We start from the raw sequence: 24,937 nt of genomic DNA, 5'->3' as shown, positions 1-24,937 counted from the left end.
ATTTAGAGCGATTAGTCGACTAATCAACGCATATATATATATATATATATATATATATATATATATATATATATAAATAAATAAATATATCTCTGCAGTAAAGTGGATGCGCCTGTAGAAAGATTTACACAATAAGTAAAACACAGTGAGCTGGATAATTTAGCTTCCCCAGTACACACGAATAGTCTAATATTAGCCCATATAACAATAATAATATGTATTTATCTCTGCTTTCAAACGTTCGGGCCGCCATGGGCAGGTAGCTAGGCTACTTACACTCACAATGGAGGTGCGCGGTGCAACTTTTCTGTAGCATCAAAATCGCTATTTTTAAAACACTAAGAAGACTCGACACAACATGAAACTTTGCTCGTAGCATCACCAGGGTCTCTACACATGAACACGAACATTGAGAACATCATTTGTGTACACAAAGTTTGCTAAAAAGGTTTTTCAACAACTCACGTTAGCAGTAGCCTAGCAGTAGCGGTCCTGCCAGTCCTGTGTCGATCCCCGAGTGCGGCGTAACATGGAGCTTTCTCCTTCATGTTACGCCGCACTCGGGGGGGTCATCCTTCTTCTTTTCAAAATGATCCCATATTTTAGACGTCTTTCCCGACATGGTTGGCTATTAATTGTTAATTGTCTAACCGCGATGTCGAAGGGACCTGCTGTGTGAAAAAAAAACACTGACAGTGAGTGAGTGTCATGACCTCCTGTGTCTGGCCCTTCAAATTAAAAGCCCTCCAGCCTTTTATACACAGACCATCCGCCAGTCACATAGATTTTGACTTAAATTTGACAAGACACGGCTCCAAATGTTTTTGGCTTTTTTTTCTGCGACCAATCGACCAATGAAATTTTGGTCAACCAGTGCTTGGTCGACTATTTGGGGGCAGCCCTAGATGGAACCTCCTCAAGGAAACCTTTAACTTCCCCAAGGCCTCCCAGAACTGCCTAAAGAACCACTGTGACCTCTTCAAGGACCCTTAGAACTTTCTCAATGACTCCTGGAACCCCTCGCGGTGTTGTATGACAAATGAAAGCAATAATCTATCTGTGTCCTTCAGGTGTGGTGATAGTGTGAAGACTTTTTTTTAGAGTTTCTATTGGATGACAGCGCCATGCTCTGTGGGCTTACATGATTGGACAGCAGGCAGGAAGAGAGAGCGCGTGTAGCGGCAGCGGGAGGCGGGGCCAGAGCGGACCCTCAGAGAGACAGAGCGAGTGGTGGGGGGCGAGCGACGGCGGCGACTCCTCCGGGACTGGAGGGTCACTGAAGAAAAACACCACAGAAGAACGAACTGAGAGGAAAACACCAGAGAAGAAGAAGCACAAAAACTGAAGCCACTGACAGACAGACAGACAGGTACCGTCTACTTCCTGGCCAGGTGGTGGAGGGGGCGGGGCTGACAGTTCTGAGCCGTCATTGGGCAGCGGAGGGAAGCCATCATCATCAGAGGGGGGAGGAGGAGGGGGAGGAGAAGGAGGGGGGAAGCTGTTCTCCTCCACCACTGAGGAGACAGAGGAGATGTGATGTCATCTTGATGTCACTTAGTTTGACCAATGATAGAGTTACACTGAGCGAGCTCACAGGAAATTAAGACCAAGAAGGATTTTAACTAATCCAGGTTTACATGATGTTTCCATGACGATTATTTCCAACATTTTAACCTTGTTACAAATCCAGGTTTGAATAATCCAGATTTGAATAATCCAGGTTTATCTAAACCAGGTTTATCTAATCCAGGTTTATCTAAACCAGGTTTATCTAATCCAGGTTTATCTAATCCAGGTTTATCTAATCCAGGCTGAACTGATCTGGACGAATGTCGACTATATTGAATCGCCATGGTAACATCCATTGACATATTTCGGTCAGAAGCACCTCACCTGTCTCCAGGCTGAGAGGCGGAGCCGGCGGTGGAGAGCTGTGATTGGTCAGAGCCACAGAAGGAGGGGGGGGAGGTGGTGGTGGCGGAGGGGGAGGAGCCACCATCGCTCCTGACGGTGGTGGAGGAGGTGGAGACGGCACGGCCGAGGTGTTGGTGACCTCATTGTCCTGAGCTGGCATTTCATTCACTATAGGGGGCGGAGGAGGAGGAGGAGGCGGGGCATCGTCCAGCAGACTGGTGATGATGTCACACTCAGGTGGAGGCGGACAGGTGGTGGGGATGGTTGGTGGAGCAACAGGTTTCCCAAAACTGGAGCTGAGAGATAATAATCAATAAATAGAATTTAAAAAGCTAAAAGGACGTTATTCACACCGTCAGCTCTGTAAGTGCTAACACTGTTAGCTCCCGTGAAGACTTCATGTTAATAAAGGGTTAAACATCATCTCCTCGGATCAGTTGTGATCTCTGTGATCACAGCAGACGAGCTGTGTGGAGACATCTGATGTTTAAATCATCTCCAGCTGCTTCAGGTGTTCAGCAGAAGAAACTTCACCTGACTTTCATCATCATGGAGGGAGGAGAAGATGACTGGATTTACTTTGTGGGTGATCTGTTTGTGTCGATAAAAATAAAACTGTCAAGGCCTTTTCAGCCCTGAGTAGCTGCAGGTCTTCCTCTCTGCTTACTGCTGCAACAACCTTCATCATTCAGGTACGGCAGCCTGAAACCAGGCAGAACTGTCTGCTGGGTGCTCGTCTTAAACTTCTCAGAGGCTTTTAATGTGAAAATCAACCTGAAACATTAAGAGTCTCTGACCTGACAATCTAACCTGGACCTGATCTAACCTGGACCTGATCCAACCTGGACCTGATCCAACCTGGACCTGATCCAACCTGAACCTGATCCAACCTGGACCTGATCCAACCTGGACCTGATCTAACCTGAACCTGATCCAACCTGGACCTGATCTAACCTGAACCTGATCCATCCTGGACCTGATCCAACCTGGACCTGATCTAACCTGAACCTGATCTAACCTGAACCTGATCCAACCTGGACCTGATCCAACCTGGACCTGATCCAACCTGGACCTGATCTAACCTGAACCTGATCCATCCTGAACCCTGAAGCCGGGTGTGTGAACCCACACACGGCCTCCACAAAGACGGTTATTACCCGCTGACAGGGGGCGCCACTGGGCACTGGACCGGCTCCAGAGCTTTGTTGGACCTGAAACACGAACACACACACACACACACACACACACACACAGTGAGACTTCCTGTTACCGACTGGATGTAAAACAGGAACTTGTCATTAACAGAAACTCAGCAGAATCAAAGAACCTGGTGGAGGCTCCATGTTTACGGATCGTTCCTGTTCGGTCCGGCTGTTTCCCAGAGACCTGGGGGGGAGGGGGGGGGACAGAGGGACAGAGACACGAATGTGTGTTAATGAGTGTGAGTGTTACTGTATGTATGTGTGTGTATGTGTGTGTATGTGTGTGTGTGTGGGGGGGGGGGGCATCAATGGAGCCTCTCAGGCCTCAGCAGCTCTAATTAGTCCCTCTAAACATTTTCCCACGCTCAACAAAGACTGTGTGTGTGTGTGTGTGTGTGTGTGTGTGTGTGTGTGTGGCTGTGTGTGTGTGTCTGTGTGTGTCTGTGTCTGTGTGTCTCTGCTGAGACAATAAGAGGCTGGTTAAAGGACAGTTTCACATGTTTCAACTCGGTGAGTTTCTGGTTCTGACTGATTTCAGGAGTTAAAAAATGAACTTTATGTTCAGTTCAGATAAAAACCTCAGAATGTAACGATCACATTAATTCTGTGTTCCGCCTCCAGCCCTTCAAAGATTCAGTGAAATGAGCCTGAGTGAAAGATTTTAACATGTAAAAATATGTGAACGAGTCGTCAGAGGTCTGATGTGACGATCTGAGATCCATGATCCAGATCCACCGTGATCCAGATCCACCGTGATCCACATCTACCGTGATCCAGATCCACTGTGATCCACATCCACCGTGATCCAGATCCACATTTGCAGTAGTTTGCAGTAGTTTGTAGTAGTCAGCAGTAGTTTGCAGTAGTTTGCAGTAGTTAACAGTAGTTAACAGTAGTCAGTAGTTGAGAGGTAGTAGTTAACAGTAGTTTGCAGTAGTTTGCAGTAGTTAGCAGTAGTTAACAGTAGTCAGTAGTTGAGAGGTAGTAGTTAACAGTAGTTTGCAGTAGTTTGCAGTGGTTAGCAGTAGTTTGCAGTAGTCTGCAGTAGTCTGCAGTGGTTAGCAGTAGTTTGCAGTAGTTAGCAGTGGTTAGTAGTAGTCAGCAGTAGTCAGCAGTAGTCTGCAGTAGTCAGCAGTAGTCAGCAGTAGTTTGCAGTAGTTTGCAATAGTCATCAGTAGTTAGCAGTGGTTAGCAGTGGTTAGCAGTGGTTTGCAGTAGTCAGCAGTAGTCAGCAGTAGTCTGCAGTAGTCTGCAGTAGTTTGCAGTAGTTTGCAGTGGTTTGCAGTAGTCAGCAGTAGTCTGCTGTAGTCTGCAGTAGTTTGCAGTGGTTAGCAGTAGTTTGCAGTAGTTTGCAGTAGTCAGCAATAGTCAGCAGTAGTTTGCAGTAGTCAGCAGTGGTCAGCAGTAGTCAGCAGTAGTCAGCAGTAGTTTGCAGTTTGCAGCAGTAGTTAGCAGTAGGTAGCAGTAGTCAGCAGTAGTCAGCAGTAGTCAGCAGTAGTTTGCAGTTTGCAGCAGTAGTTAGCAGTAGTTTGCAGTAGTTTGCAGCTTGCAGCAGTAGAGCTGCAGGCCTGAGACTCTAAGGAGGAACTCATCCTGCGACAGCTCTGTCAGAATCTCAGTTCACAGTGACGACAGCTGAAGTTTCGATGAGGAACAGCTTCACTTCTTTTTTGTGGTTCACTGCAGCGGCTTCACTTCCTGTCACAGCAGACGCTGCTGCTGCTACAACACTTCACTTCTGCTTTTGTTTTTATTTTGGCTTCTTCTTCTTGTTGAGCTGCTGTGTGACTTTTCTTGATCAGACTGATTCACACCAACACTCACCGTCCATTTTTAACCAACGTGTTTAACATGTTTGAATTAGCAAATGGTCGTCTCTGTAAGAGGAACGCAGTCCTGGAACAAGTTACACACATCACACATCAGAAACTGCGACAACTACTCACTTTTTAAAAGAAATCTCAAACGTTGGTTAAAAACAAATCAGACATGTACCCATAGAGCTTAAATACTGCTCCTAATCTGATGCCTGTTCCCGGGGGCTTTTGGTCTACTGTTCTGTAACTGTAACTGTTTTATAGTGTCTGTCTGCGTCTGCTTTGCCTTGATATTGTCTGTCTGTGTTCTGTTTTGTAGTTGTCCATTGTATGATTTGTCGTTGCGAGGTTTTGAAGTCTTGTGTGTCTATGTTGTCTAGGAACCTGCCTTGGGACTACAGCTGAAATTTAGCAATTATGCTAAGACCGGCGCATTTACACTGATGCTTAATGCATCAATGTTGATGAATGTGCATTGTCCCAACTCAATAAATACATAAATGAAAAAAATGAAAGCAGCACTAAATTGACAGTTTTCTGATGGAACTTCTGCACTGGTTTAAAGACCACAAACAGGCAGAAAGACACCGACACAGCTCTTGGTTAATATGTTCATGTGCGTGAGACAGACCTTCATGCCGTGGCCCAAGCCGTCCAGCTGCTGGTAGTTGATTGGTCGGCGGCTGTACGGTGGGCGGGCCTGTGTACCGGCAGGCGGTTGAGAAGGAGGGAGGATCTTGTGACTGCGTGGGACTCGTCTCACCGCTGTGAAGACACCGATCTCTCTCCGAGAAACCTTTTCTTTGTGCATCTCTACCGTCTGAGGAGGACGACATGAAACAGAACGCGTGAGAACGTTAAAGCAGAGGAACCGAACAGCGAGTCCGTTTATCAGCCGCTTGTTTTAAAAACTGACACTTATTAAATGAATGTTAAAGATCACAACACATCAACTCACACTTCAGGCCTCTGCTTTTCTGATAACGGGTCCAACTGATTATCTCTGGGTTCTGGACTCTTTTCAGACATTTTAATTATCAAAATATTTTTCAAACTATCAATACATAAAGTGCAGTTTAATCAATGATGATAACTGGCTGCAGCTGGAGTCCAGAGGAGTAAAAGATTCTGCTGTTATCTCATCGAACTCTAACTGTGTCCCGATCCAGAGCAAACAATCATCACAATAAAACCTGTTAGAAACGACACGACAACATCTGAGATCAACACTGGAGCTCTGAAGACATCTGAGGAGGAGCTTTACTCCACAGCGCCGCTCGTAGCTAATGAACACAAAGCAGACGCAGAACAGAAGGTCCATTCATTCACTGAGGCCCACACACACACACACACACACACACACACACACACACAGACACAGACAAAGTGATGATCTGTACTCTAAGCACACAGTCAGAGGGAACAAACACACTTATCGTCTGTTTGGGTTCTAAAGGTTCTGCAGGTAACCAGGCCTTTAATCACCTGCTGTCACAGAGGATCCAGATCCTACATTTCCCATAATGCACCCGTACAGAGTCTTTCATTAGTGCCTAAACAACTGTATTCTGATGACATCACTGTGACATCATCAGGATACAGAAGAGTTTACGTAACAAACACAAAAACAGTGGAGTGACCCTTTAAATGACCCCAACTGTGGACTGATTGATTGATTGATCGGTTGACGGATGATGGGTGGGGCTCACCTGGCCAATGAGGTTGATTGAAGACTCCATGTGACGAAGCTGATTGGTCTGAGCGTCGAGGAGACTCAGCACGCTGTTGGCCAGCGTGCTGATCTGGTAGGCGACGCTGGCCAGTGATTGGGTGGTGAACTTCTTAGTTTCCTCCAACGCCTTCATGCTGCCATCACCTGACTGACTCACACAGACAGGAGGGGTTAGCTTAGCTTAGCACAAAGTCTGGAAACAGGAGGGGCTAGCTTAGCTTAGCACAAAGTCTGGAAACAGTAGTTGAAAATAGTTTCAATTCAATTCAAAGTGGTAGCAGTAGGAGTAGCAGTAGCAGTAGTAGCGGCAGTAGAAGTAGTAGCAGCAGTAGTAGCAGTAGCACCAGAAGTAGTAGCAGTAGTAGTAGTAGCAGTAGCAGTAGTAGCAGTAGAAGTAGTAGTAGCAGTAGAAGTAGTAACAGTAGCAGTAGAGTTAGCAGTAGTAGCAGCAGTAACAGTAGCAGCAGTAGCAGTAATAGCAGTAGCAACAGTAGCAGCAGTAGCAGTAGCAGCAGTAGTAACAGTAGCAGCAGTAGTAGCAGCAGTAGTAGCAGTAACAGTAGTAGTAGCAGTAGAAGTAGTAACAGTAGCAGTAGTAGTAGCAGTAGTAGCAGTAGCAGCAGTAGCAGTAGTAACAGTAGCAGTAATAACATCAGTAGCAGTAGTAACAGTAGCAGCAGTAGTAGCAGCAGTGGTAACAGTAGTAGCAGTAGTAGTAGTAACAGTAGCAGTAGCAGTAGTAACAGTAGCAGTAGCAGTAGTAGCAGTAGTAACAGTAGTAGCAGTAGTAGCAGCAGTAGCAGTAGTAACAGTAGCAGCAGGAGTAACAGCAGCAGTAGCAGTAGTAGCAGCAGTAGCAGTAGTAACAGTAGCAGCAGTAGCAGTAGTAGCAGCAGTAGCAGTAGTAACAGTAGCAGCAGTAGTAACAGTAGTAGCAGTAGTAGTAGCAGTAGTAGCAGTAGTAACAGTAGCAGCAGTAGTAACAGTAGTAGCAGTAGTAGTAGCAGTAGTAGCAGTAGTAACAGTAGCAGCAGTAGTAGCAGTAGCAGCAGTAGTAACAGTAGTAGTAACAGTAGCAGCAGTAGCAGTAGTAGCAGTAGTAACAGTAGCAGTAGTAGTAGCAGCAGTAGTAGCAATAACAGTAGCAGCAGTAGTAGCAGTAGTAACAGTAGTAGCAGCAGTAGCAGTAGTAACAGTAGCAGCAGTAGTAACAGTAGCAGTAGCAGTAGTAGCAGTAGTAACAGTAGTAGTAGCAGTAGCAGTAGTAACAGTAGCAGCAGTAGTAACAGTAGCAGTAGTAGCAGCAGTAGCAGTAGTAACAGTAGCAGCAGTAGCAGTAGTAACAGTAGCAGTAGCAGTAGTAGCAGTAGTAACAGTAGTAGCAGCAGTAGCAGTAGTAGCAGTAGCAGCAGTAGCAGTAGCAGTAGTAGCAGCAGTAGCAGTAGTAACAGTAGCAGTAGCAGTAGTAGCAGTAGTAACAGTAGTAGTAGCAGTAGCAGTAGTAACAGTAGCAGCAGTAGTAACAGTAGCAGTAGCAGTAGTAGCAGCAGTAGCAGTAGTAACAGTAGCAGCAGTAGCAGTAGTAGCAGTAGCAGCAGTAGCAGTAGTAGCAGCAGTAGCAGTAGTAACAGTAGCAGCAGTAGTAACAGTAGTAGCAGTAGTAGTAGCAGTAGTAACAGTAGCAGCAGTAGTAACAGTAGTAGCAGTAGTAGTAACAGTAGCAGCAGTAGTAACAGTAGTAGCAGTAGTAGTAGCAGTAGTAGCAGTAGTAACAGTAGCAGCAGTAGTAACAGTAGTAGCAGTAGTAGCAGTAGCAGTAGTAGCAGTAGTAGTAGCAGCAGTAGCAGTAGCAGCAGTAGTAACAGTAGTAGCAGTAGTAGTAACAATAGCAGCAGTAGCAGTAGTAGCAGTAGTAGCAGTAGTAACAGTAGCAGCAGTAATAACAGTAGTAGTAGTAGTAGTAGTAGCAGAAGTAGCAGTAGTAGTAGCAGCAGTAGTAGCAGTAGCAGCAGTAGCAGTAGTAGTAGCAGCAGTAGTAGCAGTAGCAGCAGTAGTAACAGTAGTAGCAGTAGTAGTAGCAGAAGTAGCAGTAGTAACAGCAGCAGCAGTAGTAGCAGTAGTAGTAGCAGTAGCGGTAGCACCAACCTGTACGTAGTTGTTGTAGCAGTAGTCGGCCACACTCAGCAGGTTGTCGTAGTTTTCCAGCAGAGCCTTTCTGGCGCTTGGAGCGTCCTCCATGATCTTCATCACCTCGTCTTTGTAGTTGAGCTCCTTCATCACTGAGTCAGAGACACATCAGAGTCAGTGTGTCGGTCCAGGCCAGTATAAATACACAGATAGTATTACACAGATAGCATTAGCATATAGCATTAGCAGATAGTATTAGCAGATAGTATTAGCAGATCGTATTAGCAGATAGTATTAGAAGATAGTATTAGTAGATAGTATTAGAAGATAGTATTAGTAGATAGTATTAGCAGATAGTATTAGCAGATAGCATTAGCAGATAGTATTAGTAGATAGTATTAGCAGATAGTATTAGAAGATAGTATTAGCAGATAGTATTAGAAGATAGTATTAGTAGATAGTATTAGCAGATAGTATTAGAAGATAGTATTAGTAGATAGTATTAGCAGATAGTATTAGAAGATAGTATTAGTAGATAGTATTAGCAGATAGTATTAGCAGATAGCATTAGCAGATAGTATTAGTAGATAGTATTAGCAGATAGTATTAGAAGATAGTATTAGTAGATAGTATTAGCAGATAGTATTAGAAGATAGTATTAGTAGATAGTATTAGCAGATAGTATTAGCAGATAGCATTAGCAGATAGTATTAGCAGATAGCATTAGCAGATAGTATTAGTAGATAGTATTAGTAGATAGCATTAGTAGATAGTATTAGCAGATAGTATTAGAAGATAGTATTAGCAGATAGTATTAGAAGATAGTATTAGTAGATAGTATTAGCAGATAGCATTAGCAGATAGTATTAGCAGATAGCATTAGCAGATAGTATTAGTAGATAGTATTAGTAGATAGTATTACAGCGTGTACTCTTTGTTTCCTTTCATACAGATTTGATCACAACTCAGATGAAGTTAAATTCAACTCTGGACAAAACAAATGAACAACTTTGGTATCAGTTTAAAGTAACTAAAGTACATTTATCTGTACTGAGTATTTCCATTTAATGCTTGTTCATACTTTGGGAAACAGTTACTGCACCACAGTAATCGTACAGCTGCAGTTACACATTGCTGATGAAACTATGAATTAATTCAACTGGCTCCATCTGAGCAGCGACACGTGTGTGAGTTATTACTACTGATAATACTACAGAATACTGCAACTGACAGTACTTTACATGTTGCAGACAACACTTGTGTTCTTTAACTGAGAACATTCAGGATCAGTCTGTGAATACTGGATCACAGTACTCGCACAGTACTTGTACTGATGGAAGCCCAAGATTTAAACAGGAAGCCTGAACTCAGTTTAACTCGTGTGTGACGTCACACTGACAGTCACTGCTCATGAAGAGTTCACCAGACTCCATTTAAAAAAAACACCATTTAAAGTTGAACCAGACGTCACACTGACGGTCACTGCTCATGATCCCTAAATGATGTTTTAAAGTCGTGCACGTGACGCGGTTTTATCTCATTAAGAGTAATTAAAGAAGAAGTGATGAGAGCGGAACTGAATCAACTTTAAAAACTCACCTGAAGCTGCGGAGAGGGAAAAAGATGGAGTCAGAACAGGTTGAAGCTCTGATGATGTCTCTGTCTGTCCTCTGATGATGTCTCTGTCTGTCCTCTGAGTGTCTCAAACATCAACCTGTTTCCTCTCCGAAGCAGCGACCTGCCTCGCCAAAGATCCTATCTGCAGCTCAAGAGGACTCACTCCTCAGGAATACTGGGACCGTTTTAAACTGTCCGTGACGCCTCCTCCGACCAGCCTGGAGCCTCCTGAAGGATCCTGGAACTTCCAGACTTACTGTGTTTCCAGGTTTTCTAAAGAAGAGTTCAAGGATGCTTTCGGGAGATTTCATGGGACGTCGTTAGGGTTCCAGGACTCCCTTAAATAAGTCCTTAAATGAGGTTCCAGGATGATGGGCAGAGTAAGGCGCTTGAAAGTATTCCTGAGGTCATTGAAGTAGCTCATTGGGTCCCTCCAAAGCTCAGGACGCATTTCAAGGGCCCCTTCATATATCTTTGGAGCCCTCAAAATGACCCTGGAAGTCCTTAAATGATCCCTGAAACCTCTGGATTGATTCCTGGACCGCTCAAGGACCGAACAGGCTGTCAATGAGACTGATTCTCCATAAATAAGTTCAGAGTGAGACCTCCTGCCTGTGTTTCCTCCTCTGTATATGAACCTGCTCAGCATAAACCACTTCCTGTTTCCCATCAGAGACAATAAAAGTGTTAAAAGTGATGCTGAGCTCTGTTCGTCATCAGTCATATACAGTTTACATGTAATGAAAGTGTACACCAGACTCCATTTAAAAAAACACAATTTAAAAGTGTACACCAGACTCCATTTAAAAAAACACAATTTAAAAGTATACACCAGACTTCATTAAAGAACTGTTCATTTTAACAGCATCATAGTCAATTCAGTAGTGAAGGAAACTGGATCCCAGTACATTAAAACTACCATTAATAATAATAAAGGTATATACTAACACTGCACCTCCATTATACTGTATTTCTGTCTGATAGCAGCAGATATTTCAGAAGATGAGATATTATATTCAGAATTAGGCTAATATCAGTGTTTTCAAATCTGTTCAGAGCTTCAGAGCTGACTCGACCTGAACGAGACTTCCTGTTTCTGTAGTTAATATAAAATCATGATCATGAATGTTCAATGGATCAGTCACACATGACTGTGATACAGCGCCACCTGCTGGTCACACTGAGGCTCCGCAGCTCCACCTGTTGGTCACACTGAGGCTCCGCAGCTCCACCTGTTGGTCACACTGAGGCTCTGCAGCTCCACCTGCCATGAATGATGTCCAGTATGAATTATTGATTAGATGATGAAGATGAATGAAACAAACTTTTCTGTTGTTGAAATTATTTATTTATATAAAATCCGTTCACATGTTAAAACCACGTATCTCCACACTGACAGATCACACCTGTATCCATCATTTAGAAAATGTACAAATAAAAACAACTTGTGGCTCATCAAACGTCACACATCTTCCTCGTTGCTCTGGGCGACAGGACATCCCTTGTTGCTCGGGGCGACGGGGTTCCAGGGTTGTTTCCGTGGAGCTCCGTCTTTGTCTTTCTTCTCCAGCGGCTTCAGGTGACACGTCAGGACCAGGTCCCTGACAGAGACACACAGGTAACACAGAGTCTGGAAGTCTTTCAAGGACCCATGGAAGGTTTTCAAGGACACCAGGAGCCCCATACCTGGCTCGTGGCGTAGGAGGTTTTCCAGGAATCTTGAATTACCTGAACTGGCTGTAGGAGGTTTTCCAGGACCCTTGAATTACCCGAACTGGCTGTAGGAGGTTTTCCAGGACCCTTGAATTACCCGACCTGGCTGTAGGAGGTTTTCCAGGACCCTTGAATTACCCAAACTGGCTGTAGGAGGTTTTCCAGGACCCTTGAATTACCCGACCTGGCTGTAGGAGGTTTTCCAGGACCCTTGAATTACCCAAACTGGCTGTAGGAGGTTTTCCAGGACCCTTGAATTACCCGAACTGGCTGTAGGAGGTTTTCCAGGACCCTTGAATTACCTGAACTGGCTGTAGGAGGACACTCTCTGGCTGACGGCTCTCAGCTTCGCCTCGTTCTCTCTCTTGTATCTCTGCTCAGACTCGATCGCCCCTCGCAGCTCTCTCTCCAGCGCTGAGAAGTCGATGACATCACGCTCTGACCTCGCCATCATCTGATGATGTCACAGAAGACAGAAAGCGTTCCCGGATGACATCATGAACTTCAGTTTGTAGATTCTCTCACAACTCAATACTCAAATACTCAACGGACATACTCGAGTAAAAGTCTTAAAGTACTCCACTACATGTATTTGATTACTTTAGTTACTTGTTACATTCAATCGTGTTCGTCTCTCCACAGATTTAACTCATTATATTCTGAGTGTTGTTTACAGTTGATCTGAATCAGTGTTTTCTTTGTTTGTTTGTTTGCGTCACTTTTAGAACAATAAAACGGGATGAAGTATCTCGAGGAGAACACAGTACAGTTACTTCACTTTTACTAGATTACTCGTGTTACAAGTATTTCTCCAGTGTTTATTTATACTGACGTCAAATATTCGACTTTAAACTTTATTAAACGTGTCATTATTGAACCGCTAACAGCTGGCCACGATAAGCTAACCTGATGCTAACGCTAACTTAAACCGTGTTGCTGTTGAACGCAGCTCGGTGGCTAACGCTAGCTTTCAGTTAGCTTACATCACACAGCCCAACCTGCTGTTATTGACCGTTAGCTTCCAGGCTTACAGCAGCTGACACACAGGTGAGACGTGTTACCTGACGTTCCTTCAGCTCCTCGCGCTGCTGTTTCTCCTCAGGCTCCTCGAGGCTCACAGACAACAAACCGTCTCCATGACGACGGGCTGCCGGCCGGCGCCTGCGCAGTGCACTGGCTGCAGCCATTCAAATAACTGCAAACACTAAACTTCAGTGAAGTTAGTTTTAAGTTGGATATTCGACATTCGCAGCCACTCACACATTTCAAGTGCACCTGTATTACAGACTTTACAGTAAACACACGGAGAAGACGGCTACAGCGTGTACCGACTTCCTGTTTTCAAAATAAAAATGTGGGATATTTAAATCAGAGATACTGTGTTTAAAGCTATTGAGCTAAAATGCTAATATTTACATATAGCCTAAAAATTAATAAAAAAATATGAACAGATGTAAAATGTAAAAACAAGAGGTGTATCTCATGCAGCCAGTGGAATAACATGATGCAACACTGGTAGGGCTCCAATCATTTTATTCCAACATAAACATGTCCCTTGTTTCTATTGGCATAAGGGACATTTCCAGGTTTTGTCCTTGGCGTCCTCTATGTCCATGGACAGCCATGAGCCATGGAACCATTTTGAAGTGGTTTGCAGAAACGTTAACAACACTTCATGGTGGTGACTGGATGGTGGAGTAGAGCCGTGGTCGAGGCTCACTGCTGTTGGATTGTTGGAGGTTTGTTGCCGAGGCTGCAGGTGGATGAAGTGAGACGGAGGTGCAGAAGAAATTTGAGGGATTTTAGGTGAAAGAGAGCGAACGAACACTGACGTACAGATTGTTTTTATGTTTTATTAAAGGTCAGTAAAATACCCTCTTATGTACAGAGTTTCATCTGTAAATCTTCCACGATAACTTTGTTCTATATCTGTAATACATATAAAGTCAATACTATAAAAACATACAGCATTGTACAGATGATCATTTGTAGAGTTTCTGGTTACAGCAGGACACAAACGACAGTAAAAATGTTCCTGTAAAATTCATCCTTTAAAAACACTTAAACGTGTGTGGAGCCTCTCGGGGAAACGTCTCCGGCCCTCCGGACGTCATCTTACACCTAACTTAGATCTTAAGAAACATTTCTGCAGATCCTCTGAGAGTCAGACATTTCAGACAGATACATCCAGAAAGCGTTTAGCATAGCTTAGCACAAAGACATGGAAGCAGTTTCATAATTTCTCGTTTGGATCCTGACTTCATGACTTCTTCACACGACATCTGAAACAATACATGACTCGATGGCTCCACTATACACGACTGTTGATCCAGTGTTAAATACGATGACAGTCGTGTTCATGTCAAACCTTCGTGAAACGTGCTTGGTATTAACATATACTGACTTAGGACATTACTGTTCTGTGCAAATCTGTGTTTTCTAGTGTCAGTGAAAACACCAGACTGATGGATACTGAGAGCAAAACCACAGGGAGATGTTTAGAATAAAAATATGTTTGTAGAAGATCCAGAGTTCATCTACATGTAGGAAGTTGTGGGACTGAACTGGAAACAACCAGTCAGACACCCGAGAGTAACCCTAACCCAACACCGGCTGCTTGGATATAACACAGTCAGCAGGTAAGACTTGAGCCAATCAGCATTAAAATCTCAGTCTCAATCAGCCAATCAATCAATGTGACACATTTTCAGTTTGTTCGCTCACTTCCTGTTTGTTCCTTCCTCTGTAAACTTCTTCAGTGTTGTGTTGTGTTGTGTTCACGTGTGTCATGTTCAGCTGAGTAATTCTCGTGACTCCAGAGAGTCTGTACGTTCAGGTGATTCTGTGACAACAAGGACAGTTAATACCTTTAATAGATTTGTTCTGAAAACAAGCTGAATCACATGGTATCCACGGTTAAAACTTGAGTTTCGGTTTCTTGTCTTTAAGAACAGAAAAGCACAAGAGATCGACAGGTCATTGAGGTCTGCAGTTTCAAAGGTTCTAGAGATATTTTGTGTTTTTGAGGCGCCAAAAAAGTGGAACACAAAAGATGTATCATCTTAAAACCAGTCCAGGGTTCCAGGTGGTTCCACAACAGGTTCTATTTCAGTTAGTTTTGGTGGTCCAGAGGTGTCAAGTAGCCCAAAACTTCCACGTTCAACTACTTGTACACACCAATATCCACAGGAAGTTATAGAAAAGGACAAAATGGTTCTTCAGTGATCTGGAACCTGCGTGGATAGCGCTCCCTCAAAGTGAGATACTGGGTTTAGGCTTTATTGAGGAAACCAGGAAGTATGTATGTTTCGTTTGCTCTGCTGCTTCGAAAGTAAAGTGATGGTTTCAAAGTTTCAGACAAAGTCCAGGGTTCTAGATGGTTCCATTCAGGATCTAACTGTGTTTTCTCAGGCTTGGTAAGAGCATTTTATGTAGTCAACCCTTTCCAGGCCCAATACATTTGTATATAGTGTATATAGAATCTATAAAAGAGCAGCAGATGATGTTTGGGTCCAGAGTTTTAGGAGTTTCCAGATGGAGGGTGGTGTCATGGGTGTCATGGGGGTTTCCAGGTTCCACTCCCCAAGTATTCACAACAATAAATAACAAAAAAACAGGAAGAGCTCCAGTCCAGAGATCAACAAGGTACTGGAACTTGGTTTTTTTGTTTGTCTTTTGCTTTGGAAGTTGACTCAAGTTTAAGGTTTAAACCAGTCCATGGTTCCTGATGGTTCCACTAGCATTCTAGCTGGATTATTTCAGACTCAGTGGTTAGAGAAAGGTGTTGTGTAGCCTGGGGGTTCCAGGTTCCACTCCTGTAGCTTTAATGACCATAACATTTGGAAGAGATGAGTTTGGGTCCAGAGATCTACAAGGTTCTGGAAGGATCCAGAAGTTGTTGTGACAAGTTTTTTTGATTGTTTTCTGCATATAACAATGACTCAAGTTTTAAAACCAGTCTAGGGTTCTATATGGTTCCACTCGGGTTCAATCTGGATCGTTTCAGGCACAGTAGTGAGAGAAGGGCCTGGCGAAGCCTAATGGTTCCAGTTGTGAAGTGATGATGTTTGGTTCCAGAGATCTGCAAGGTTCTAGCAGGATCTGGAATATATTGGACAGTTCTTGCTCAAAGTGAGATGGTTGTGGTTTCTAAGGTGCAGAGAAAAAACAGGATGTTCCATTTGGTCTGTTGTCAAAACTGCTGTCAAAGGTTTCTAAACCAGTTCAGGGTTCTAGGTGGTTCCATTTAAGTTCTACATAGGTAATTTAAGGCGCATTGGTTAAAAAGAGACATCATGTAGCGGCAGGTTCCAGGTTCAGTCCCTGTGAACCTGGGTTCAGGAGGAGGTGACATTTAGGTCCACGGTTCTAGGAGGTTCTCTGACACTTTGGAAGACTTTTGGCAGGTCTCTAGATGTTCTGGTCCCAGAGGTTCCCCCTAACTCCGGGAGAAGACGGTGTTGAACTCGTTGAGCATGAGCTCCACTATCTGGCTCTGGAACACCATGTGGATCGTCATGTTGGCTGACTCGGTCTGGGGGCGGAGCAACGTAGGGCCGAAGACGATGGCGATGCTCTGAACAGACATCCTGTTGGAGTCCTTGTGTTCGACCACTCTGAACAGAGAAATTTAATATCATGAATTAATATCGTCACAGTATCAGACTACAAACTGCAGCACTGTCGTCAGGAATCCTTCGTTCGTATTCAGATGAACTAAACTCACATTTTAATGTCTCACCATCATGTTTATCACCTTCTGTTTACACTGCGATGACCACCCTGTCTTTGACCTTACATCCTGTCTTGTTGTGGGACTAAAGGTTTATGTGACTACACTCCTGGTTTAACTAAAATGTCCTCCAGGCTCAGGTGGCACAAATACAAAGTGTCCTAAATCCATCAAACAGACTGGATATACTGTAGATCAGTGACACACAGGTGTGCAGGTGTAGCCGGTCCAGTTTTCAAAATAAGGTGTTCTCAGTAACCTGATTCAAGTCAAGGCAGATTTTATTTATTCAGCCCAAAATCACAGATCACAATCTGCCTGATGAGCTTTATAATCTGCACAGCATCCAACACCCTCTGAACTTGTCCCGCTGATTTGAATGAGGAACAACTCCACAAAGAACTCGTCCCACATGTGGTGGATCAGGGTGAACAGATTTCTGTGAGAACAGATCTGAACGTGTTAAGACGTATTAATCTATTCTCGTGGTTAGATGCAGATGAGTTCTCTGGCTTCCGTCAATTTCATCCCTATTTTATAAAAATGTTCTGAAAGATTATGGATGTGGATTAAAGGGACAAGTTCAAGTTCCGTCCACAGGAACATTATCACAACCTCCTCCAGCGTCACCATGTTTGTTGTTGTCAAAACCTCCTGACTGGATATATTCATAACATCCACGCCAACGTAAAGGACGCATGGAAGTTTGTGTATTGAATCTATTTTCAGACTTAAAGCGGCATAATTCTGACAGATGAGTCTGAACCCCTCAGAAGACACCTCAGGGTGATCTGTCAACTCGTTCTGTTCTGTTAGTGTTTGGAGGTGACGCCACACCTCTGGCTCACTATCAGCCCTCGCTTCGTCAGTGTAGAAACGAGTCCCCTGATTTTTGTGTTAGTCCAGGCTGCAATTAGCCTCAGAGTGAACTCACCTGCGCAGGTGTTTGAAGAGCAGCTCCATGGTGTCGTGGTTGGGCAGAGGCAGAGAGCGAACCAGGTCCCTCATGTAGGAGACTCTCAGGCTGTAGTCTGGGACTTCTGCAGGGGGACAAACACAAACACCTTCACTTTTCAAGCATCATTGTAAAATCAAACAATATTTATCTTGGCTCATGTCTGACTGTCCTCGGTCGAGTCTTTTCATTTCTTTTAAATTGACTGCATGCAAACTCCCACACAGTCCAACTTGCCAAAAATAAATCCCTCTCCTACGATCCTGACTTGTTAAGTAGATGTGCAAAGTATTTTTCTTCTAGGTGCTGTATCACAGTCAACTGGACTGGTTTCAGTTTGTTGAAGACGTTTCATGTCTCATCCAAGAGGCTCCTTCACTCCTAACTAACTGGAGGAGCTGCAGGCTTTAAACTCTGTGTGGGAGTGAAGTTGGTTGCTGATCGTTGGTCGTAGTCACTGAAGTCCAGCTGACAACGATACAGCACTTAGTATTACCATGACCTGGATGACCTTCATCACAAATTTGAGATTGTGAATAAATGTGTGGAAAGACAGTTTAGATCTAAAACATGGCTTAAAAACGTCTCAAGGTTCAGTCGCATGATCTTTTTCCTGTTTGACTGGACGGAATTGGTTCTTTGGTCTAAATTTCATTTTCAGACGGGAATATTTGTGTCCATGAGGGCAAAGTTTTCATGGCTGTGGTTTATGTGCTGCGTGACATGGGCTTTTTGTACTGACGGATGGCAGCAATGAACTTGTCGAAGCAGCTGAAGGGGAACAGCGGCTCTGGAAGCTCCCGCAAGAACAGTTTGAGGGCTCCGGTGATCACATGGATCTCCTCCCACTGTCCGTCCTCCAGGTCCAGCTGCTCCTCTGCAGGGATGACAAAGACACAACCAAGAGGAACTAATCAGCTGCTAACAGTGTGATTACAGCAGCCACATATACCAAGACATCATCTGCATATCATGACATTACAGGGAGCACTTTATTTTACAAAACGGATTGAAACAGATAAATCAGGCAGACAGGCAGACAGACAGACAGGCAGACAAGTTGTTACCATGATCAGCTTTGTGCCGTAGTTTCTGGATCACGGCCAGGTTTCCGCTCACTCTGTAGATCCCGTCCACATCCAGACCTGAACACACACATTCAGCAGTTAATCTGCTGTGCATGTTTGTGTGTATTAAATGTGTGTGTGTTGTGTGTTTACCTCTCCTCTCCACCGCTCTGATGCACTTCTCAACAAACTTGGGGATGGTGTTGTTTTCTCTGTGACACAGTGTGTCCAGGTGACAGCCGAACACGTTATCTGAACAGGTGAAGGATATAAGAACATGGCGTCTTGAGTTTGACTGTAACACTCTGTGTTAACACCACTCAGTCTGACTCTGACAGGTCACCTCTGATGTAGCCTCTCTCTTTGACGCTCTGCAGCGTCGGCCTGCGCTGGAGGAAACGTCGCAGTTTGGTCCGAACTCGTCTCTGCTCGGAGTCGGCTGTTCCTGATGAACCTCTGGTAGCTGAAACAGAGAAGAAGAAGTAGAACATCTGAGCATGACAGGAAGTACTGTTGCACACTGGAGGTGTTTCTGCTTAATATAATTCATTCATTCAAAAGAGCTGGTACGAAACAGAAATGTTGAAACACGTAATTTACAAACAGTATTTACAAGAACTGTTTCTCTGAGTTTGAACATTGTTGGAAACATTTGGGATAATGTAGACACTTCTATATAACATATAGAAGTAGAATGGCACTCAGTAGAGTGCATACCTTCACCAAGGCCCAACAGACTCCTTTAATTTAATCAAATCCAGTTCAATATGAAATAAGACAGATTTAAATCCACTAGATCCGGGTTCTTATCAGGAACTGCATCAGATTGTACTCGGTCATAGATACCAGCCACCTAAATACACATGAAGTTTTTCATCAAGATCCATGAAAATATAATAATATTTTAACAACAATGTGGAAAAAGATCTTATTTCACAATGTTAAAGACAGATTCAGGAAAAACATTCCTGAATCTGTCCCTTTATCCGCCAACAGTTAGTGGAGTCTATTCAGGGCAGAGACCCATCCTCCATCCGGGTTTGTCTGTTCAGTAGCTTTTATGTTATCTGTGTAACTGACTGACTGACCATTAAATGAACCAGCCAGCAAACCAACCAACCAGACAACCAACCAAACAGCTAACCAACCAACCAACCAACCAACCAACCAACCAGCTAACCAACCAGCTAACCAACCAGCCAACTAACCAACCAACCAGCTAACCAACCAACAAACCAGCTAACCAACCAACCAACCAACCAACCAACCGGCCAACCAACCAACCAACCAACAAGCCAACCAACCAGCTAAGCAACCAACCAACCAGCCAACCAACCAACCAGACCACCAGCCAACCAACTAAGCAACCAGCTGACCGACCAGCTAACCAACCAACCAACCAACCAACCAACCAACCAGCTAACCAACTAACCAGCCAACCAACCAACTAAGCAAGCAAGCAACCAACCAACCGACACCTGCTTGTTCTGGAGCTTTCAGCAGCATCATCATCTTCCTCTGCAGACTGAGTTTGCTCAGTGGAGGTGAATGGAAAGTAGTGTTACAGTGATTGTAGACTCACATGTCCTCCTCTTGTCTTTGTCCTCTTTGTCTGAAGCAGCTTCGTCCTCGTCCTCTGACAGATGATCCAGCTCCTGAAACACTCAGACTCAGTTCAGCTGGTCCTTACTGTGTGTGTGTGTGTGTGTGTGTGTGTGTGCGTCTGTGTCTGTGTGTGTGTGTGTGTGTGTGTGTGTGTGTGTGTGTGTGTGTGTGCGTGTGTGTTACCAGCTGTCTGATGGTGTCCTGGATCACTTTCAGCCAATCAGTGATGATGCTCTCGGTGTCGTACTGCATCAGATACTCACAGCCCTGACGAGTCTTCAGCTGCACACAAACACAAACACGCCGTGTCATCACACACGATGACATCAGACTGTAACCATGGCAACAGGTAGTGTACCTCGAGAACGTTCTTCTTGGACGACTTGTCTTTGGCGGCCCAGCCCAGCGAGGCTCCTCTCAGCTCCACCGTGTACTCTGGAACGATCTGAGACGTCTTACTCTGAAGGACAGGAAGTCGTCATCATCATCATCATTGTCGTCATCGTCATCGTCATCATCACATCATCATCATCATTATATCATCATCATCATCATCATCATCACATCATCATCATCATTATATCATCATCATCATCATCATCATCGTCATCATCATCATCATCATCTTCATCGTCATCATCACATCATCATCATCATCATCATCATCATCATCATCATCACATCATCATCATCGTCATCACATCATCACATCATCTTCATCACATCATCATCTTCATCACATCATCATCATCATCATCACATCATCACATCATCACATCATCGTCATCGTAGTCATCACATCATCATCTTCATCACATCATCATCTTCATCACATCATCATCATCATCATCATCACATCATCACATCATCACATCATCGTCATCGTTGTCGTCATCACTTTTCACTCCACTACATTTATCTGATAACTGCAACTGCGAAAATCAAACGTAAATAAAGAAATCAATTTCATTAAATTCACCAAAAATAAAACTAAAAACAAACATGAATTAATGTATCAATGAATATTTCTGTTTATATTATTATTTATTTGTATTTCTGCTTTTAATGTACTTTCCCATTTGTTTTGACATTTTATTTATTAGTTCATTCATTTTTAAATGTATGTTTATTTTTGTATTGATTTATATTATTCTGCAAAATGTGAGAAGAGAGGAATACAAAAATAAAATACAGAAATAAACATTTAAATAAAAAAAAACATAATAATAAATTAAATGAAAAATAAAATCTTACGGCTTATAATTTATTGATTGTGACATTTATTGATTTATTTAAATTTGATTTTGGCAGTTTCATAACTTTGAGGATCGCATCAGAGGATGTTTTTCACATTTGATGTTTTATGTTGACTTATTGTGATATTTAATCAGCTCGGTGTTATTAATATAACGAGCGGTGTTAAAACCCAGTCAGAGCTCCAGTATGCGTCACTGGTTCTTACAGCGTTCCCAGTGGGAGCAGATTTCGGGTCTTTGTGGAAGGTGAGGATCCCCCCGTGGAGGACGGTCCAAGACTGACTCCAGTTCTTCCTGTCAACAACAACAACAACACAAACAGACACTAACTTGTGTTAATGACGAGAAAAGTAAAAGAAAGAAAAAACATCAACAGTTTCTTCTTCTATGAAATTGTTCTGCAGCAGACTCACAAACTCACCTGATCTTTTTGCCGCCATCAACTACTTTGGTTTTATTGATGATTCCTGCTTTCTCCAGCAGATGGCACTGCACACACACACACACACACACACACACACACACACACACACACACACACACACACACACACACAGGTGAGTTCTCAGGTTTCTTCAAAGCTGCAGGTCAGCTTGAAATGTGAGTCCTGTGAAAACATGGGAGTGGTGTGTGTGTGTGTGTGTGTGTGTGTGTGGGTGTGTGTGTGTGTGTGTGTGTGTGTGTGTGTGTGTGTGTGTGTGTCTGCAGCTCAAACACTTTTGTCTCAGTGAATTAAATCCACCTGAAGCTTTCTTCACAGCCTCTCTCTCGTTTTATTGATCAGTCTGTTCAGAAACACACAACTACACAACGAACACTTTTACTAGAACCTCCTGAAGGAACCTGCAGACTGTTGTCAGGAACCTCACAATCTTCCTTCAGCACCCACTGGCATCTTCTCTATGGCCTTAGAAGTCTTGAAGAACCTTTGGAACATCGCCAGGAGTCCATTGAGGCCCATGAACCTCTTTAAAGACATCTCAAAGATCCACAAGGTCCTGGAGACCATCACAGACACTTTCAACCTTCACAATTAGGACAACCAAAACCTCCTCAGGCGTCGCTCGCTGTTCCTCTAAAAACTTCTCATGGACCCTGAGATTGTCCTCAGAGAAATCTCTGCAAAGATCCAGAATACCTTCTCAAGGACAACTTAAACTCCTCCAGCTCTCAGAGAATTTCCTCAAACACAAGAACAAAAGACAGAGACGACAGAAACCCTGTTGGATCTCCTCAACCACTTCTAGAAGCTCGTCCTCTAAAACCAACATATACTGTTCTTCTCAAGAACCATTGGATCTCTAGAACTTCTCCTTGATGCTCCTCAAGGACCTCTAAACTTTCCCAAGGACTCACTGCAATGAAGGACGTCTGGCTGAGTCGTCTTTTTAAACAGACCTCTGAATGTTTGATGTGATCTCGTTTAAAGGTCCAGTTTGTAAGAAAGTTGATTTTTGTGCCTCATTCCAACTCAAATACTGACGCTTCAGGATTGTAGGTCGGGTCCATCCCAAAGCGTCTTTGACAAGTTGGGAAGTCTTACAAGCTGGAGCTTGAACCAACTTTAGTTTGACCAGTTTTATTCTGATCCAGTTCGTGTCTTTTGTTCCCTAAAAGTGCCACAATTCATGTTGTACTATATCTCATCAGCCCAACAATGTTATTCTTCAAGGTTCTCTGTGAAACTAACGTCAGCTGCTGTTAGCGGAGCGGAGAGAAGCACCGAGACGAGCCGTGAAGTTACATCATCTGGACCGCTCCAGAAAATCTGATCCCAGTCCATCACAGAGAAATCCACGGTCCAGCAGCAGTAAACAACTTCAACATGTGGTCCACAGGCTTGTAAAGGGAACCGAGAGAGACGGGAAGGTCTCAGCCAATTAAAAAGTTCAGAGCCGAATCCAGCACTGTTGGTCCTGTTACACTAATCAATATCTGTGTCCCTCGTCACAGGAAGCGAACAGACCTCTATTGAAAAGTTCTTAACAAATAAACATAAACATGTTATAATTATTCACACAGAGCCGTAAACTCCTCAGCATAATCATCAGAACCACCAGAACCACCAGCAGGACCACCGGGTGGACCACCACCAGAACCACCAGCAGGACCACCGGGTGGACCACCACCAGAACCACCAGCAGGACCATCAACAGGACCACCACTAGAACCACCAGCAGGACCACTGGGTGGACCACCACCAGAACCACCAGCAGGACAATCAACAGGACCACCACTAGAACCACCAGCAGGACCACCGGGTGGACCACCACCAGAACCACCAGCAGGACCATCAACAGGACCATCAACAGAACCACCACCAGAACCACCTGCAGGACCATCAACAGGACCACCACCAGAACCACCAGCAGATTCACCAACATGACCACCAACAGAACCACCAGCAGGACAATCAACAGGACCACCAACAGAACCACCAGCAGGACAATCAACAGGACCACCACAAGAACCCGAGCAGAGCTTCAGTCGTGTTAGTACTCATCATGAACGACTGGTTAGTGGAGACACATGGGGCAACTCTCTGGTCCTGTCAGCGCCTCCTACAGGCCACAGTGTTCATTCCGGCCACATCTGGACCTCATATGATCCGTGTCCTTTAAGGCTGTTCTGATACATCCAGATGAGACTGCAGGGGGCGCCGTCCGTCTGAAGGTTCCCCCACATGACCAGTTAGTGTTTGAGAAAATATAACGTTAGTTTGATTCTCTGTGTTGTCAAAACTGAGCTGCTGTAACAGACGACAACCACCAGAGACCTGACCCAGTTCTGAGCTGTGACAGACAACCCAACAGACACCCAGCAGCCAATTAGGGACCGGAACCTACGTGCTGCTGGTGGGAGGAGCCTGTGCTCCGGTCGGACAGGTTCCTCTTCAGTCTGATCCTCTCAGAGAGCTTGATGAGGAGAACACGATGAATGAATGAGGTGAAACGGACTGAGACGGAGAGACGGGGTGAGACAGGGGAGAGACAGGGTGAGACAGGGTGAGACAGGGTGGGACAGGTGAGTGTACCTGTGGACTGTCAGGGGACTGTCTTCTGTTGGACACGTCAGTGAAGTCAGAGACGTTCCTCCTGTGGCTCGGCGAGAACGTCTGGAACAAACAGCAGATTTTGAAGTGTCTGTCCTGAGAGACGTTACCTGAACGTGTCCTTCTGGTTCTGGTTCTAAGTGACAAC

The 24,937-nt window shown here is 44.2% G+C and overlaps 3 protein-coding genes across 8 annotated transcripts in view; all 3 read right to left on the bottom strand.

Annotated features, from left to right (window-relative positions):
* The window catches only part of abi3a (ABI family, member 3a), a 20,246-nt gene extending 8,589 nt beyond the window's left edge, over window positions 1–11,657 (bottom strand). The window contains exons 1-10 of one of the 4 annotated variants that reach the window (XM_084372536.1): window positions 11,578–11,657; window positions 10,392–11,068; window positions 8,811–8,944; window positions 6,643–6,813; window positions 5,565–5,753; window positions 3,242–3,300; window positions 3,072–3,125; window positions 1,894–2,210; window positions 1,374–1,514; window positions 1,142–1,276 (exon numbers count right to left, since the gene is read on the bottom strand). In XM_084372536.1, coding sequence (XP_084228662.1) covers window positions 1,142–1,276; window positions 1,374–1,514; window positions 1,894–2,210; window positions 3,072–3,125; window positions 3,242–3,300; window positions 5,565–5,753; window positions 6,643–6,813; window positions 8,811–8,942 — 1,198 coding nt within the window. In that variant the 5' untranslated portion in view covers window positions 8,943–8,944; window positions 10,392–11,068; window positions 11,578–11,657. Of the gene's footprint in view, window positions 1–1,141; window positions 1,277–1,373; window positions 1,515–1,893; window positions 2,211–3,071; window positions 3,126–3,241; window positions 3,301–5,564; window positions 5,754–5,891; window positions 6,166–6,642; window positions 6,814–8,810; window positions 8,945–10,391 lie in introns of those variants that run through there. The other 3 variants (XR_014624008.1, XM_084372537.1, XM_084372538.1) reach the window with 3 other exon arrangements.
* Window positions 11,658–11,764: 107 nt separating this feature from the next.
* dnaaf19 (dynein axonemal assembly factor 19) lies at window positions 11,765–13,324 on the bottom strand. Its single transcript, XM_084372557.1, has 3 exons — window positions 13,184–13,324; window positions 12,425–12,576; window positions 11,765–12,010 (listed from the first exon to the last, which is right to left on the bottom strand). The coding sequence occupies exons 1-3, from the start codon at window positions 13,307–13,309 to the stop codon at window positions 11,872–11,874; spliced, it is 417 nt and encodes a 138-aa protein (XP_084228683.1). The 5' UTR covers window positions 13,310–13,324; the 3' UTR covers window positions 11,765–11,871.
* Window positions 13,325–14,977: 1,653 nt separating this feature from the next.
* The window catches only part of arhgap27l (Rho GTPase activating protein 27, like), a 29,841-nt gene continuing 19,881 nt past the window's right edge, over window positions 14,978–24,937 (bottom strand). For 2 of the 3 annotated variants that reach the window (XM_084372529.1, XM_084372531.1), the window contains 13 exons: window positions 24,772–24,852; window positions 24,584–24,652; window positions 22,159–22,226; window positions 21,944–22,031; window positions 20,840–20,941; window positions 20,665–20,763; window positions 20,459–20,531; window positions 19,220–19,339; window positions 19,030–19,128; window positions 18,877–18,954; window positions 18,552–18,686; window positions 17,789–17,894; window positions 14,978–16,738 (listed from right to left, as the gene is read on the bottom strand). In XM_084372529.1, the coding sequence (XP_084228655.1) occupies window positions 16,561–16,738; window positions 17,789–17,894; window positions 18,552–18,686; window positions 18,877–18,954; window positions 19,030–19,128; window positions 19,220–19,339; window positions 20,459–20,531; window positions 20,665–20,763; window positions 20,840–20,941; window positions 21,944–22,031; window positions 22,159–22,226; window positions 24,584–24,652; window positions 24,772–24,852 (1,296 nt within the window). In that variant the 3' untranslated portion in view covers window positions 14,978–16,560. The remainder of the gene's footprint in view (window positions 16,739–17,788; window positions 17,895–18,551; window positions 18,687–18,876; window positions 18,955–19,029; window positions 19,129–19,219; window positions 19,340–20,458; window positions 20,532–20,664; window positions 20,764–20,839; window positions 20,942–21,943; window positions 22,032–22,158; window positions 22,227–24,583; window positions 24,653–24,771; window positions 24,853–24,937) is intronic. The other variant, XM_084372530.1, reaches the window with a different exon arrangement.

This window comes from Pagrus pagrus (assembly GCF_965226575.1).
Source record: "Pagrus pagrus genome assembly, chromosome: 13".
Classification (NCBI taxonomy): domain Eukaryota; kingdom Metazoa; phylum Chordata; class Actinopteri; order Spariformes; family Sparidae; genus Pagrus; species Pagrus pagrus.
The sequence above is the reverse complement of the archived record's forward strand: the minus strand, read 5'-3'. Positions and strand labels throughout refer to the sequence as shown.